The 18,039-nt window shown below is 41.0% G+C and overlaps 1 protein-coding gene across 1 annotated transcript in view; it reads left to right on the forward strand.

Moving 5' to 3' along the window:
- Positions 1-228: 228 nt before the first annotated feature.
- Positions 229-18,039, forward strand: part of PTPN21 (protein tyrosine phosphatase non-receptor type 21) — a 63,590-nt gene continuing 45,779 nt past the window's right edge. The window contains exons 1-2 of the mRNA XM_074365174.1: positions 229-602; positions 4,527-4,904. Of these exons, the coding sequence (XP_074221275.1) occupies positions 4,725-4,904 (180 nt within the window). The 5' untranslated portion in view covers positions 229-602; positions 4,527-4,724. The remainder of the gene's footprint in view (positions 603-4,526; positions 4,905-18,039) is intronic.

Below are 18,039 nucleotides of genomic sequence, written 5' to 3' on the forward strand. Positions count from 1 at the left end.
GTCTAGTAACAACACGGGAATAAAACCCTTTCCCTGGCACCGATATAATATCCCCCTCCCCTCATTTTTATTAAAAGCCTCGCTTTATTTGGAAACTCTTAAAATAAGTGGTCATATGATTAAAAAAAGCCGCGGCGCGCCCCCTCCCCGGCGGCCGGGCGCAGCTGTCCGCGCCTCCCCCGCCCGCATTCCAACTCTCTGAGGTCACGGCCCGCCGCCGCCGCCGCCGCCGCCTCCTCCCGGCCCAGGGGGAGGGACGCCCGGCCCCGGCCGCTCCGCTGCTCCGGCCGCGCGTCCCGTGCCCGTCCGTCCGTCTGTCTTCCTGCCGCTCCGGCCCCCGCCCGGCTTCTTTGTGCGGCGCTGCTGGCCGGCCGGTCCCCCTCCGGGCCTCTCCCCTCGCCGCGGCCGCCGCGGGACTCTGCGCGGGGGAATGGTCTGCGGGCCGAGTTTGGGGAGACAGGAAGTGAGGCGTGCGAGCCCCATGAGCGCGCCGCGGCGCGGGCTAGCGTGCAGGCGCGGCTGCGGCGGCCGCGCAGCGGGGCCCCGGGAGGCGGGCCGCTGAGCGGGGCTGCGCGGCCCCGAGGATGCGGGAGCGGGAGCAGGTGAGGGCGCGGGGGCCAGGCCAGCGGGCGGAGGGCGGAGGGCGGAGGGCGGAGGGCGGGCGCGAGGCCGAGCGCTGGGGTGTGTCCGCGAGTCGGGACCCCGGAGTCCCGAGGATGGGTCCCGGCTACCAGACCCAAGGCAGGAGCGTAACAAAAAGAAAAGTCTTCCTTTTCCAGGTTTTCATCGATCTACTCGAGTAATAATTTCTAAAGCGGGTCCTGAACTTCTCTTCTGAAATCCTCGGCTGATTGTAGCGGCTTAATTCCGGATCAGGGTTTTAAAAGTCTTAGGCATGTTTGTGCCTCTCGGCATATAAAGTGCAAGACTTGCCAGATAACTTTGGCGAGAAGGCGAGTAGGGAAGGACTGTTTGGTGGTGATGACTTGTTTTGTTTTTGGAGTATAGAGTGTTTACTCTGGAAAAAAGAATTCTTGGGTCTGCAAATTCCGACTTGTGATTTCTGCAAATCCTGATGAGATTGGCCGCTCTTGGCATGCTCGTCTTATTTTCTTTTTTGCTGAGAAGGCCTTATAATAATAGCGTGTGCTCGCAAACACGTTTGAAACACTCCGTGTGCTCCAAGTGACAACTGCTGTATGCCTGATGGTTGCTGACAGATTTTTTAAGTTTAGGACATGATAGAAATTTTACTCCGAAAATAGTTGTCTGTTTTGTTTCTAGGACATTTTATATTCGAGTTCTACGCATAAATGTTCAGGAGAAACATGCGTTTCCTTTAATCCTATAGATCTACATATTATTCTAAAAGTGTCATATACTGTTTTAGTGATTGTTTTATTTCAAAGCATCATTGGCAAAATTACATGTGGTGAGGACTTTATGCAACAAGGGGGAAACCATAGGATTCAGAATTAAAGTGTATAAGAAACTTCTGAGAAAGGATGTGAAAACATTAAAATGAATTCACAAATCTCAGACTGCCTTTTGAAAACCTGAACAGAATTTAGTATGTACCTGTTTTTTATTTCAAAACAAAGTTATTTTTGTAGAAAAGCAAAATATCTCCTAGTATTTTCCTTCAATAGCTAATTATGAATTATCTGTTTAGTAGTTAGATAAGTTATAATTCCAGACCCAGCTACTTTTCAAATTACTTAGTTATTTTACACCTGAAACAGACCCCCCAAAACCATCTCAAATTTCTGCTTACCCATTCAGACATTCATAATTTTATAACATTTGGTAGCAAAAGCTGTACATAACTGAAAATTAAGAGGCATAAATCATTGATAATTTTGTAAATTATTAGGCAGAAATTATTTTAATACAGGTTTTATATAAATAACCAAAAAGCAAGCTATTCTTATGGATCTAAGGCAAAAATGCATCTGATACACCCCCCCCAGCTGTTTCAATTACATTATAACAGCTGCCAAAATAAAGAGAAAACATTGGCTTTTTTTAATCCCTGATGCTGTAAAACATTTCAAATCTCAGGGACAATGGAAAAGTTTTACTCTGTTTGCTTCATCAGAGCATAAGTTAATGATTAAGTTGTATAGTGTAGTATCTACTGCCTTCAAGGCATAGTTCTGTATTTGTAGTAAAGAGAATACCATATTTGAATACCCCAAGACAAATATTCATTTTTTCTCTTAATATACACAATATCTTGTCTCTTCATTTATATGATTTAATCTGTCCTGTTACAAGTTACCATAATTTGTATATAATATTGAAATTCACCCCTCATCTCTTGAAAGGGTACTTAGTGTATATGATATGTATATATAATCTTTTTAAAATTATACAAACTCATGGCTCAGCAGGCAATTTTCTAATTGAAAGCTTATTTTTTAAGGCACTCATCTCTCGATTTTTTTTTCCATTTTGCCTCAACTGTCTGTTTGGTTTATACCCTGACATAGCAAAGAGCATTGAAAACTCCAAGTAGAGCCCATATCTTTTTATAATATTTATTTTCTATTCCCCTTTAGTATGGTGTTTTTACCTTCCGACAGCACTCAGCAAATGCTGTTAATTAACACGGTGCTTTAGGTAGTTCTAGTTTTCTTTTTCCCTCTGGCCTTCTTTTATTTCTTGTTTTTAGCTTTTATTTTTCCAGCCATCCGGGGATAACCAGAGCCCAAAAAGCAAAACAAAATCCAAACTCAAAGAACGAAAACAACAGAAAACCGTGGTTGGGTCCTAATTAGAGATACAGCCATGTATGTAATTATAGCATGCGTGTAATCTCCTTAAGAGCAGCGACGGCTTATGATTCGTCTTAGGTGTCTCTAAAGGCCCACTACTAAGAGACGTATTACACTTATTTGGAATGTAATTATAAAATGTTAAGCTTGGCAAAGCCTAGTGTAATAACTAAACTGTATCTCTAGATCTCCCACCCCCTAGCCCTGAGTGCCCATCACCTCTGGGGCTGAGACGCAGTCAGAAAAGCGGAAAAGAGCAAGGTACGGGGAGTGAGGAATCAGGGATCGGTTCCCAGCTCAGCCTGTCCTAGTGTGGAGCTGAGAAAGCTGCTTCTCTCGAGGCCTCGGTTCTGTATCCGCCAGATGAGAGGGTTGGGGGCTGACTCTGCCCCTCTGCGCGGGTCCCTGCCCAAGTTCAGTGTAGCCAGCCACGGCCGAGCCTCGCTGTACGATTCATCCTGGGGGTCAGCCTCTGTTCAGAAGATAACGGAGGGTGGGTACCGTTCCGGGATTTTGCAAATATCCGCGATTTTGTAGACTCATTTAGGGGGAAAAAACCCAGCCAAAATAAAATTTCCCTGCTGCCGTTAATGCCCAGTTTGCTTCAGCCCAGGCGTTACCACCAACAGGTGTGTTTTTAAAAGTTGTTAAGTTGGTATTTCGGGGGTCCTGAGGCTCCAAATCGGGAATCAAATGGACCCCGCCGAAACCTCGCCTTCGCCTGTGGCGCTGGTGCTGGGTTCTTTAAATGTTCCCTCCGGCGTCGGCGGGGGCCCGTCCTAACCTAGCGCGTCCGTCCGGAAACGGGGCCGCAGGCGGAGGGTTCCGGGGCCTCCGAGGCTGCGCGTTGTCCCGGCAACGCCACCTGGTCTTCCGGGGGGAGGACGCGGGACGAGTCCAAGCCCGAGCTCTCCGCAGTCCTCGCGGCCTCATGGGCTTGCTGAGCTCCGTCGGCCCGTAGTTAACTCAGGATGGCGTTTAAGGCCTCGCCCACCTCCTCTTTTGGGCCACGGCCCCGCTTAGGTGAAGGCTCACCGCCTCTTTAGGCGTCCCCACCCGAAGAGGGCCCAGGGCCACGCTTTTCAGAACTTAAACACACTCGCGGTGGTAATCCGATAACAAGCATTTGTTGGCTCTTTTATAATTCGTTTATAAATAAATCAATCTGGTGACGTAAATATTTATAAATCAGAAAAGGTTTATTTAATAAATGCTTGTTAAATGTTCACCTTGTTTGAACCTCACAGCTGCTACATGTTATAGGAGATTGTTCCATTCGGGTTCAGGGTTAATTTGCCTAATTGGGACTGAGACTTGAATTTAGCTCTTTTGGAGTTTTTTTGTTTTTTGTTTTTTGCAATTATCTCACTTAAGGACTAAAGAGCTCCGACATTCGGAGTATCGAGGAGCCAAAAAGTTAACTATGAAAAAAACAAAACTTTATTTAAAATAGAAAGAGGACCACTAATGCTAGCTACTAAATTTGGGTTTATAGTAATGCCAACCATTATCTCATTTAATCCTGAAGGTAGCCACACATTGTCACCACTATTTGTGGGATTGAGTGAGGGGTGGAGTCTGACCCAGGGCATAACGCAGCTCTGATGATAAACTTCCTCACTGCCTCCCAGATCCTGCTAATGCCTTATTTTTCCAGAGGCGAGGGAAAGCTAATTCCTTAGATACAGCTTTATTGGTTTTTATTTTTAAAAACAAAGCCGGGAGTAACCAGTGTTCCTTTTTCCCCAGCACTGGCGTGGGTGCTCCCATCACCTGGTCTTTGGAGACTCGGTTGCTTTTTGATGGCGGCAGCAGCTGCTGGGTGAGCAGCCGGAGACGGTACAGTACTCCCGTCGGGACAGGATCGCTTTCTCTCGCCATCGCCACCACTGGATTGGTGGCGGTGCTTTTCCCTTTTTACCCCTCCACTCTTGAAGGGAGAAGAAGATGCCACTACCATTTGGATTGAAACTAAAACGCACCCGGCGCTACACGGTATCCAGCAAGAGCTGCCTGGTTGCCCGGATCCAGCTGCTCAACAACGAGTTTGTGGAGTTCACGCTGTCTGTGGAGAGCACTGGCCAGGAGAGCCTAGAGGCTGTGGCCCAAAGACTGGAGCTGCGGGAGGTAAGCCCCCCAAAGGGCTGCAGGCTTCTCTGGCCTGGCTTTGCTCCTTACTTCCCAGCTATTATAATTGCACGCTGGCTGCGTGTGTTCTCAAAGTATGCCCCTCCTGGCCATGCTATCAGTTGCCCCTGAACCAACCCTCCCCACCCCCCATGAGGAAGGATTTGATACAGAGCAAGAGGTCTTTCTTTGGGTGTGCTCCATAAGAGGATTAACAGTGCCTGAGTTTTGAAAATGTTTGTATGTTCTCCCAGAATGTAATCCAAAATGGAATAGGAATGCATTTTGGCATCTGAGTGAAGAAGCCGTCTTGGAATTGGATCCTTCCAGGCCCCAGTCACCCAGATGGCATTTAGCCAAGTTCTCCCCAAATTCCTGATCCACAGAATTGTGAGCAAAATATAATGGTTGTTTTAACCCACTTGAAAAAAAAAAAAAAAGAATGAACTATCCAAGTTCTGGTTTTATAGTAAAATCTCAAATGGGCCATCCTGATTGAGGACAGTTTACTGACTTCATTCATTGAATGTTTGGTATAGGCCAAGCCAAAATTCTAGGGACGTATTGAACTTGAGTTCTGGTTTCTTAATCAAGTAGTTGTTTAGCCTTACGTGAGTTATGTGACCTGTCAGAGCTCCAATTCCTTCAGCTGAACCGTGGGGATAACAATGATGCCTAAGGCTCAGAGTGATTGTGTGGTTTAATATGCATATGAAGCCATAGTTCTAATAACTAGTCTGTTACAGTAGTCATAGGGAGGTTTGCCCAGGAAAACCCCAAATCCAGTCAGTAGGAAGTTATGGAGTCCTCAAGTATCCATACAGTATCTTATGTTTAAAACGCTATGTAAGGAAGGCCTGTGAAGAGGCTCCAGTTAAACCTAGGACCTTTCCAGTCTTTGGCTGCCTGGTTCTGAGGTAAGAGAAAGATGGAGAAACTGGTTATTTCACTTAAACGTTTATGTTGTAGTCTTGACTGGAAATCCAGCTAATGTTGTAGTTCATAAAAAGCTGGCAGTAAACGGTGCCTCTGGTGATTGTCCAGTCATTTGATCAGTCAGTATTAAAGACCTGTTAAGTGCCTGTTAGGAGCTCACCCTAGTTTTGGTACCAGTAAGAAAACAGGCATGATGCAGGTGATGATAGAGGAAACAGAGTGTGCTATAGACAGTAGAGAGGCAGCAAAGGGAAGGCTTCCCGGGGCAAGTGATGTCTAGCTGGGACCTGAAGGATGAGGCAGGTGGTTCTGTCAAGGGTGGGAAGATACTGTTCCATCAGAAGACATGGCTAAAGACATGAGTCAGATAATCTACCTGGAGCCTGAAGTTGGGAGAGGGAAGTGTCTGGAGCAGGGGCCACACAGTGAGAGGTTTTTGTTAAAGGGTTTAGGCTTGTCCTGAAAGTAGAGAAGTTTGTGAAGGGTTTTTAAGCAGGGGTGTGGTGTGATTGTTTTTATAAGGAGTGAACCCCCTGGAGAAGGCTTAGAAAGGAGTAGTTGTGGTGCAGATGGTAGTCACTTGGATTTGGATTGGGATGGAGAGAGGTGGGTGGAGTCTGGAGATATTCAGGACCTATTTCTCAAGTGTCCAGGAAGGACTAGCCGGCGTCCAGGTTGATACTCAGGTTTCCAGGAAATGATGGGGACTGTAACTGAGGGAGGAAACACAAAAGGAAGAACAGGTTTGAGGGGAGTAAGGGCGGGTGTGGTGAGTTCAATTCTGGAAGCATTGAATTTGAGGTGCCAACTGGAGCTGTTTAGCAGGCAGAGCACGTGCAGGTGGGAGCTCAGGGAAGAGATCCAGGCTCGGGGGAAGAGATTTGGGCATCATCAGTCTGGGTCAGTTAACCTGGAAGAGGGTATGAGGCTGTCCAGGAGAGAAGAGGAGGATGTAGCAGACCCCTCTGGGTTGAATAGAGGAGGGAGAGCCTTTGAAGGAAACTGAAATGGAACAGCCCAAGAAGGAGAAATTAAACCAGGAGAGCCGACTTTAGTGACTGGTCCTGCCTACCTGCGTTTATTTCATCTTTTTTGCTTTCTTCACCCATTTTTCCTATTTTGGTTTCTTTTTTTTTTCTTTTTTTTGTGATTTCTTCCTCATCCACCAAGTCTGCCTACAACCACTAGAGTCAACTTCTTGAGGATCTGTGGTTAATTTATTTTTGTACCCAAAGTAGTAGGCATGGAATGTGCTTAATAAATACAGGTTGAACTGAAGCATTACTTTGCTTCTCTGTTGGTCAGGAAGCCCAGAAAAGTTGCCATCCCTTGTTTGAGGTAGGTTATCAGACTCAGGAATAAGCACCTTCATATCGCTGTGGGTATACAGTGAGACTGATTTTTAACAGAAAGGTAGAGTGCTTTAAGTGAGAACAGGTATTAACCCTAGAAAATGTCTTACCCCGTCTTGCCCAGCTGTCCCACCATTTCCAACATTTAACTACAGTTAGGGTTAGAAAGTTAGTTTGTATAGCAAACTTTTCGAAGCTCCAGAAGCCCTGCTCTGTAGCGTGTAAACAGATGGCTTAGGCCCAGGCTTAATCTTACCCAATGATTGTTCAGAAATCCTCTGAGTCAGGGCAACAACTGTTCTTAGTTTGTGTCCATACATCACCTATGAGATTCATATCAAGAGATATTGGTATGTTATTTTGCACTATTCTCTCATCAAGAAAACTTAGAATTATCAAGGGATGTAGATTTGGCTGATAAGTATTGCTACTGCCCAAATTTAAGTTGGCAGGGAAATCTTCAATTTCCTTGCTTAGGTGAATACCATTTCACTTGTATAAGGACAATTTTAAGGGTTATACAGTAATACTGTTATAATGCTATATCCAGCATCTTCAACTATATGTATAGTATTTTTTTTTTAAGCTGAATGTGTGAGTAAATGATGTTTGTTTGTTAGTGTTTATAGTTTTTTGACTGTGTGAGACATTTTATAATGCATTAAGGAACCAAAAACAAAAAGGTTAACATATTTATAGCCAATATAGTTAACTTAGATTGTTAACTTTTTTCTAAATCCACTACATTTGAACTATGGAAAGTGACTTTTGAAAATGGAAAAAAAAATTACTGCTGTAGGTAAACATTGCTGTTCTTTACAGCAACAGCCTCTCAGTTGTTGAAATTCCTTATTTCTCATTCATTGAGTTTCATAACCCTTTTTCCAAGAGAGGCTATGGAAATCTTTATAGAGTTAAGGAGAATTAGAAAACTTTCTCTCTAATTTTGAAAGCATGTTGCAGAGGCTCGATGGAGGTGGTGAGACCAGAGTGTGTCAGCTGGGCACGACCACTCCCATGGGGCAGTGTGTCCCTGAAAGGATATCACAATCTACAATGAGATGGTCAGGCTTAAAAATCTAGAGGTTTCAGAGAGTAAGACCTGCATTATCCCAGCTCTTGGAGAATATGTCAAACCAGGATGCGAGCTTAGTAGTTTATGATGAGATAAGGAACCACCATGGGCCCCAAGTGTGTGTGCCCTGGGGCCAGACCATGATCTCCTTGTAGGCAGGCTGTGTGGGACCCAGAGCAAACCAGAAGTTGCTTGTTGAGCATGGAATCAGAAGGGAGGCTGTCGAGAAAACCTTACATATCTTCACGGGGGAGTAGTGCCATCTCCAGGACCAGACAAGTTCCTCCGAGTCTAGGTGCCCTTTCTAGGCAGTGCTAGGGTGGGCATTGCCTTTTGAGAAGTGGGTAAGACATTCGCCCTCTGGGTTAGAAACACCTGGGTTTGGGTCCCAGCCCTGCCACTTACTAGTTGTGTGACCTTGGGCAAATGACTTTAATTTCCAAAGTCCAGTCGTTTTTCATCTGTAGATCGGGAATTATAATGATATCTATTTGACAGTGGCTGTGAGGATTCAATCTTAAGTGAAAACGCTTAGCAGAGGACCTGGGATTTAGGAAACTGAGTAAGTGTCATCTTCAGCACTGTTATTGTTTGTGACTCCCATTTCCATGTTGTGCTGACGGCTTCAAATTCACTCTTTTCTTTATTTTGTAAATATCGTTGTTTCTTCCTTTTACTAACAGAACACATGCTTGTTTTATGAAATGTTTTTATAGTACAAATAAGTAGTTGCTGCTGGTAATTGTACTTCTTATATTACTAAACTTTCTTTAGTATACCATTGTAATTTAGCAGTCTTATTTGGGGGGAAGGTAATTAGGTTTGCTTATTTATTTATTAATGGAGGTACTGGGGATTGAATCCAGGACCTAGTGCGAGCTAGACACGCACTCTACCACTGAGCTATACCCTCCCCAAGCAGACATATTTGAACCTCTATTTTCACGCCAGCTGAAATTAATTTGTACAATGTCACTGCCTCATTGTCCTCAGAGCTTCAGGAGCTTTTTACTTCTCTTAGGTATTATGTCTCTGTTTCTTCCCTCTTGCCCTCAAACTAACCCTAGGGTTAAAAAAAAAAGTTTTATGAAATTTTGGATTAAAGATTTATGTTTTTTCTTTCGAGTGTGTCTTTTTCAAGAATCTTTTTTAAATCTTACATTACATTTGATATTACATTTTTGTCATGCTCTCATGGGTTTTAATTAGATGCATCGCAAACTATTATTTCTTATATAGGGCTTCTTCTTTTATCTTAATGTCCTTGTTCAGCTTAAATTTACATCTGTTTGGAGTTTTTATTATAAATTTTTAAATTTCCAGTTAGGAAACAGGAAGTTATAAAATCTTGGGAGCCTTTGGAAGATAGCTTTTTCCTGTTTTGGCTATGATACATTATGTGTTAGTTTTATAGCTTAAGTTTTAGAGGGCAGTCTTCTTTCAGCTACTTCTGATTGCTCTGTGTGTGCAGAAGGGAAGGAGGATCCTCACTGTCGTCGACATACATGGTGTACACACGGAACATTTTCAAATAGCAGTTTTGAAGTTGAGGTCAATACTAAGCCACCCTTCAGGTTACCACCAAAGCATTTGTTGAAAAAGGTGGAAAGTCTAGCAAAACTTAGAAGTTCTTACTGTGGCTTCTCATTTTAAAATTATAATTGTAGGCTTTGATATTTGGTTATTCTGTTGTGGTTTATCACAGATCTTCAGAAAATGTTTTTTCAATTATGTTTGAAGTACATCACACAGGTCAAGTTTTGTCCTTTGGAACATGAGCTTCATCAGAGTAGGACTGTTGTGTCATCAGTGTCTGGAATAGTGCCTTGTGCTCTACAGTACATGGTTACTGAATAAATATCTACTTAGTTTAAAAATTAAGGTTCTTGTTTTGAATTGAGATTGATAAGCACAGACCACAGTTCAGTTAAGTCAGCCTTTATTTACTGTATGATTTTATTTCCTGGAGAGAGTTGAACATTTACAAAACTTTGAACAGGGGTAGAAAAGAACCTTCTTTCTTTTGACTTTTCTTTCTTTTTCATTTTGGGCCTTCTGCTGAAATTCTTAGAAAATGTGTTTTAGCCAGGCCATTCTCTGAGGTAAGATTGCTGTATCAAGGGAGTGTCAACTACTTTGCTGAATTTTGAACAGATTCTTCTCACAGTGTTTTTCTGGCTGATGGGGAAATTTTTTGTCTAAGGGATTTGTTGGAATAGAGAGAAATCAAGCATTTAATACAAACCATTACTCTGAAGAACAACTTTAGAAAGTGTTCTTGGCCATCAGAGTGTTTTATTTTAGATTAGTGTCTTAGGTATTCCAAATATCCACTGACCTTATCTTGACTGTTATCTGAGTAGACCTCAAGAATTTCATGCGCATTTCCTTCTGTACTAGCTGTTTTCATTTGAACTTTAAAAATAGCTGAAATATGCGTAAGGTAAGAGTATAATACCTACAAACTTTTTAACCTTTGGGCTGAGTAGTTATTCATTTCAAGTATGTATGTTATAAAACAGGTAAGATTGACGTATAGACAAGGATCAGTAAATACTGTAGTTAGATCTATTGGACCATCTGAAGCAAATATAAATCTTAGATTGGTTCTCTAGCCAGATAAAGAAAGTATTCCAGTGTCCAAACCTGATTATAAATGAGGAAGGATTTTTCTTGATTTTTAGGTTTTCTATTACTTTTCTTAGTTGGTCTAGATAATTAACTAGTCATAAATAAGTAGAGAGATTATACATACAAACATGAAGATGTTATGCATTTTCAAATATATCATCACACAGATTATTACAGAATGTGGGCGCTTGTTTACTTAAAGGAATAGGGTATTCAACCTTCACTTAATTTCTAATAAGTTTAAGGGCTAATAGTTAGAGATGTTTTTTCTCCCAGTACTGAATTTTTCACCTAAGAGACATTAGAGATGTTCTTGAATCTCTCACCAACAATCTTCCACAACAGTGTAGTCTCATGACCATAAGGAATTAAGCATGAATTTGCTCGTATGGGGAGGTGTGTGAGTTGTTATAGAATGGGAAACGTGGGGAACCGACCATGCTTTAGGCCTCTAAGTTCTGTCATTGTGTTTGATGTATATGGTTTCAGATTTCATTCCTCACTAGAAGCTCTGACAGTTTTCTGCTGTCCTCCTCGTGAGTGGATGAACATTGCTGTGCTGGAAGCTTAACTTGCCTTAACTCATTTAATCCTCACAATGAGCTGGGTACTATCTTTTCCATTTTAAAGTGGAAGAAACCGAAGTTCTGAAAAATTGGGTGATTTGCTGTGCTAATCTGGGCGATCACACAGCTAATAAGCTAAAGAGCCAGAACTCAAGTTTGTATCAAGTGTGTATTTGACTCACGTGCATTTTTATTACTGGCGTATATTTTAAAGTCAGATTTATGGATGATACAAACTTGAGTTTGTATCCATCAGACTTCTGCTAGACCTTTGGCTTTTAAAGTTGTGTCATGGACCCCTTTGGGAATCTAATCAAAATGCAGAATTTTGCATACAATTTCAGGTGAGTCTTGGATACACCACCCTCTTTCAATCCATGTATGAGCTCAGGCTGTGGACATAGAAGCCTGTTGGATGAGTCAATCTTTTTCCTTCTCTCAGCTTAACAGGGTCTTTCTTCTCTAATCTTTCTTTCTCCAGAGTGAAGGTGGTGGTAGGATGGAATATTTGTGAAAAATTTAAGACCTTCATATTTTTAAGAAAATTTGCCTCTAAAGTTATCACTCCTCCCCTACTTCCCCTTCCAATGCCCGTTTTTAATGATCTTTATCTTCAGATCTCAAGAAAGGCCATTTGGGGTATTCATTTCCTCACTCAGACAACTTACTACTAAGGAAAGATCTCCTTAATCTTAAAAGGGAGGAGGTTGTGCATGGTAGTGTCGTCATTGCCCCTCTGATGGAAGATCCATGTCCATCTTAACCAGACAGTACCTTTGTGCCCGCCTAGGTTATCCACTGAATGAATGAATGGATGACTCATACTTCCTTGATGCATTAACCAAATGCCCCAGTTGTTGAGCCCTGTACTTCATTCTTCTTGTCAGGTACACACCCTACCTGACCATGGCTTTTTCTTTTCCATTAACAAAGCTTTTGCTCATATCACTATCTTAACAATATGCTGGTCTAGCAAATATTTTCCTATTTGGTTCTCCAAACGGTTTGTTCATAAGAGTAAATGTCACTTAGATTTATCTTTCGATAAACTGACAGGATATCCAGAGGCAGTTTAAAATTTTACGATGGCAATTAAAATTTTTAAGATACCAATTTCACTAGAAGAAACATGCATGTCACAAGTCGTATATGAGAAGTAGTAGCAGGATGTTGTAGAAATAACTTTTCTGTCAAGGGTTTGTGCAACTTTATATGGATTAGCCAAATGAGATAGCTGAAAGGTGTACAGTGTTTAGATTTATAAATAGTTCAAGAGTAATTATGTTATTTTGAACAAGCTTTAACTGAGCAGGCTAAGAAAATATACAAGTAATTTCATGCTGGGTAACAGCAGCTCATTTCTCTGTGAATATAAAAGCAATTTGTCTTTGCTCAGTCATGTTACAATTATTTGGATGGCCAAGACTTGGACTTGATGTAAATTTCAGTGTCAAGTAAATATTTAGTAGATTGAATCTTGGACCATCAAATTCAACTGTAGTTAGCTCAAAGTGAAGTTTTGTAGGCAACAAGGTGGAGTTTGGTACCAGATGAACGTGGGTTCAAATCCCTGCACACTACTTGTGTGGCCCAAGGAAACAAACTTAACTTCTCTGGATTGTGTTTCTTTCACATGTGGTATGTTTGCATGTGGTAGCAACAGTAGCTTTTTATTGGGTACTGACAGTATGCCTAGCACTGTAGCAGACACTTTACATATATTTAATTTAACCATGAGTGTAATTGACTTCCTCCCTCCTCCCACCATCTCAGATGGAGTGGACCAAAGATGGACAGTGTCCAGACCAGGGAGGTCCTGACACAGGACATCTGTTAACTGACAACTCTGTTTTTTAGTGTAGAGTTATTTTTCTTTAGCTTTTTCCATTTTCTTTTTTACCATGTAAATTTGTTCACCAGTTGGGATAATTTACTGAGAAAAATGGATTGGAGAAGGATGACTCAAAGTGTTATCATTAAGCCAGCCAGTTAAGTTCGAGAGCTGTACCACTGAGATACCAGAGTTTGGAGTGAAGTATCTAGAAAATAACCTTAATTCTCATTCTCCCATATTTTGTCTTTACAGATAATATTTAGACAAGTGTATATTTGACTTGTTTGCATTTTTATTAATGGCATATATTTTGAAGTCAGATTTATGCATGAATGGTGACTTAAGGAAGAGAATAGTTCTAAATTCTGTATTACAGTATATAACAGAAAGAAAAATGAAGCATGTTTAATAATGAAGAATAGATCTAAAATTACATGTTCTTGTACAATACCTGTCACCCATCCCTAGAGTGCAAACTTCACTGTACACTCCAGGACCCCCAGTGCCTGGCTGGGACAGCTAGTAAGTGACAGCCCCTGCCTAGAATTCAGGCCTTCCAGCTCCAGGTTTAGCACTTTTCCCTCAACAACACACTGCTCTTCCTTCGAACCATTGCCATTTTCTTAAAGAGAAGCAATCCAAGTGCTGGTATTTTCTGATAGTTTATTTTAAAAGGAAAGAAAAAAAAAAAGGAAAAGTTGCCAAAGAGAAAACCCTGTTAGTGAAGGAAGCATTTAAGTGTAGAATTTTATATGAAAGCCGCTGTAAATTGAAATTTTATACTGTTTAAGGGAACTTAAACTCTGAAGATAAGAGCTAGTATTACTTGAGAGCTTATTGTGTGTGAGACACTCTTCCAAGTGTTTAAATATTTAAAACCCAGCCATCCTGTGAGTGAGGCATTTTATAGTTGGGTGAACCGGGACACAGAGGTGTGAAGTAACTCGCTCGCGGGTCTGTGGCAGGAATCACAACGGGACTGGTTCTTCTGGCTCCTGGATCAGCATCCTTCCTCCCAGTGTGTGACCTAGGGCCAGTGACAGGCGACCTGCCACGAAGCTCGTGCCCTTAAGGACAGTTTAGCACAGTACAGCCTCTCAAATCTGATGGAGGTTGTTTTAAGTATTCTTGAGATTTGTTATCTTTTGTTTTAATTACTACGATTTATTTTGCTTAAAATATGTTTCTGAAGTCACGTCAAGGCAGAGAAGGATGAGCCTGAGCAGGAACATGAATCATGATAAGGCCTTGGGACCCGGCTGGGAATGTCTGAAGTGCCGAGGGCCAAGCTGTTTGATAAGAAGCCATTCATGACCTTGTTCTCTGGCAGAGCTGGAAGGATTAGGCTGATGAGATATACCCAGGAGAGTTCTCTCCTGAGACGTTTTCTGAAGCAAGATCTGGTTGCACTGCTGTTGGATGAACTTGGGGGCTTCTAGAGTCAGAATCTGCATCCAGACAAGAAAAAGTGCCAGGCCAGTGAACGCACTGAAGTGCTTGCTGCCTTTGTCGGTGGAGCTGGATCACTGTGACTTATCTGCTGTGCACACAGGTGTGTTTCCACCTGTTACAGCGGTTCACACCACAGAAGTGTTTCTGTTTGACAATCTGTGAATTTGAGGCATGAGGATAGAGCAGCTGTAAATTGCTAATATGTTTTGAATTCCTCTTCTGCAGGTCATGATTCTATCATTTAACCTTTATGTCTGTTTTTTTCATTGAGGCTTTTATCATTATATTCCTTGAATATATATAGGGTAGTTGGATATAGGGTAATTGAGGATAATTCCTATTATCCTTCATAGCACATACATACTAATGGCTGGTTCATCCTCTGCTGCTTTTAAGTATAGTGAAAATACCTTATGTATTTTTAAGCAGCACTTCCTGGAATAAAATGTAACTTGCATTATAGTACTTAAATAATTAAGAAATATTGAGTGTGTGTTTCTGAGTTGTGTATGCCCCTCCCCCCACCCACCCCTACCTCCGGGGCCTTGATCCTCAGTGAGGAGCACAGTTTAAAAGGAAATCTATCAGAACCTTAAGTGTGGCCTTTATTAAACAGAACTTTATATTATTAATAAAAAAGGAAAAATAGCTTTTTTACTAAAAAGGGAAACAGTTCTACCCTTTTCTTGGAGTATTTGTATATATGAAAGAAGTAGTTGCTGTAAGTAGAAAGTCACCTTATAACTATATGGGGGGGGAGTTATTTCTTGTATGATGAAACCATGATTTGCAAACTAATTAATGAGGAAAACAAGTATAGCTTTTGGTAACAGAAGTCTGAGTTTTCTTTGTTTGTATCTGTTTAGGATTTTAACCATAAAAGTGATTTCCTTGATTTTATAATCCTCAACTCTTTTATGGTAATACTAATTTAAGAACAGTGGAGCTGCTGTAATTTTTTTTAAGGCAATGGAAGATATGTTGGGTAATCTTTAAGCAATAGGTATTAACTTTAGATCCTTTCTCAAAGTATATTAAGGCCCACATTCCCTTATAGTTCTAACATTCTCCTCCTAATTCCCTTTATCTTTCTATGGCCCTCCTCCTCTGACATCATAATTATTTCTATATAACATGAAACAGCTATCATTTTAACCTGACAAGTGAATGTCAGAAGAACAAGCAGCTATTCCCAAATATACAGATTTCAGCCCTTCTTTTCATTTTTACGTTGTGTGTTTACAGCTTCTAAAAATATTGCTCATACCACTATCTATGGTAAGACAAGATAGAAGGAATAACTAAGACTTGAGTTCAAGAAAATATGAAAAAGTTTTTTTTCCTGTGACTTAATTGAAATCTAAAAACTGGAATATAGGCCAAATTAGACTGAGGTTATCTGTCTTCTCAATAAAAAGAGAACAGCTACTATTTTAAAAAATATTTTATTTACATATGTATTATTATTTACATATATATATATATATGGATTTGGAAGAAGGTAATTAGATTTATTTATTTACTTGTTTATTTTGATGGATTGAACCCAGGACCTCATGCATGCTAAGAATGCACCCTACCACTGAGCTGTACCCTCCTCCCCAAGAACCGCTGCTATCTATCCATTGCCCTAAAACATAGGCATTTGTGAATTAAACTAATAAGCAAGCCGCCAAAGGCCCAAATTTGGGAGATCTGGGTAAAGAGAAACTGATCTAATTCCTTTCTTAGGATGTAAGAAATGGTCCTGTACTATGATAAACTAGTTCACTAAAATGATTGAAGAACGGGAGGCTGTGGCTTACCCTCAGTCGTGTGGCCCTAAACAAGGGGGCCTTCTATGTGGCGGTGCAAAGTAGAGGCCATCAGCCTTCGATGTTGGAAGTATGTGCACTCACATTCCAGTTATTTCTATCATTTTTGTGTAGTAAAATGCTGTACCTACTAAAATTTCCCATTTAATTCTAGCTTACATTTTTAAAAACGTGGTTGATGTTGTTTTAATCTTATAATGGAATATCTCTCTTCATAGTACTTATCAGTATCTGACTTACCATGTAATTTTGCTTGTCTTTCTCTTCCCACTGGAATGTAAGTTACGTGAGGGCAGGAATTATGTCCTTTTGTTCAGTGCTGTGTCCCCACCACCCAGAGCGGGGTTTGACACATAGCAGGCTTTCAGTCAATATTCAGTGAATGAATACGTGACTCTTTCTAAGACATTAGTCCATTTTTCTTAGAAACTACAGTATATTTTTTTGAAGAATCATCTTACTGTGTTTCAGGATCGTTTCTTCATAGCATCTTATTGTCCAGGACGGTAAATAGGAAAGATATGAGCAGACCTGTATGTAGATAGCAATCCCAATTCATGCCCTGGACCTTCTTTCAAGAAACTGGCGTATCATTTTACTCTTTCCCTGAAAGTTAAACGCTACAACAACAACAACAAAATCTGGTCATCTGAGGACTTCAGTTACTTGGGCTTCAGTTTAATAAGTTTCAGTATAATTTCAAGACTAAGATGTACTTTTGTTATTTTCTTGATTCTTCCTATGTGTAGAGTACAGTGATATTATATATTATAACCTTGACTGTAAAATAGATAGTATATTATTTGACCAACGATAGAAGAAAATGGATTGAAATTAAACAGAAAAGAAAAACATACTGTCTGCTTAGAGGCCTTGTGACCACCACACTGTCAGAAGGAAGAAGCAGAGAGCTTCATTATTTCTAGCACGCATGGTGTAGAGGTAGGCTGGAGACTTGAATCAGGTTAATACTTGTTAACTACCCTTGTTAGATGATCTCGCCTGGGATAGACTTTATCTAGTGCCATCTCCTCTCATCTCTCTCCTGATGAAAAGTCTTCTGACTTCTGCCTTGTCTAAGAAAAGCATCAGGGTAAAAGTATAGTTGCAGTTTTATATGGGATTAACTTTTATCAAACTCAGTGCATCGGTGGCTTGAAAAAACCCTCTGGCTAATTTGTATGTCCCTCTACTCTGCTTTAAAAATAGTGCAACTAAAAAGACTCTTAAAATAATTAGACAAGAAATGACTTGAATTAGGTAAGGGTTTGCATTCTGACAGGATTTGGACCTGCTTTTAATAGCCGGCGTCTCTTTAAAAGACTGTGATCTGGGCACTGCACATTTTACCCAAGCTCTAAAATTTGTAAACTATCTTTTCCTCTGGACAGAAAGCTGAATTATCAAAATCACCTTGTTGTCAGAGTAAATGTTAGTTTACTTAAAGAAAGTGTTGTGTCTGGGAAGAAGGCAGA

This window comes from Camelus bactrianus, chromosome 6 (assembly GCF_048773025.1).
Source record: "Camelus bactrianus isolate YW-2024 breed Bactrian camel chromosome 6, ASM4877302v1, whole genome shotgun sequence".
In the NCBI taxonomy this organism is placed as follows: Eukaryota; Metazoa; Chordata; class Mammalia; order Artiodactyla; family Camelidae; genus Camelus; species Camelus bactrianus.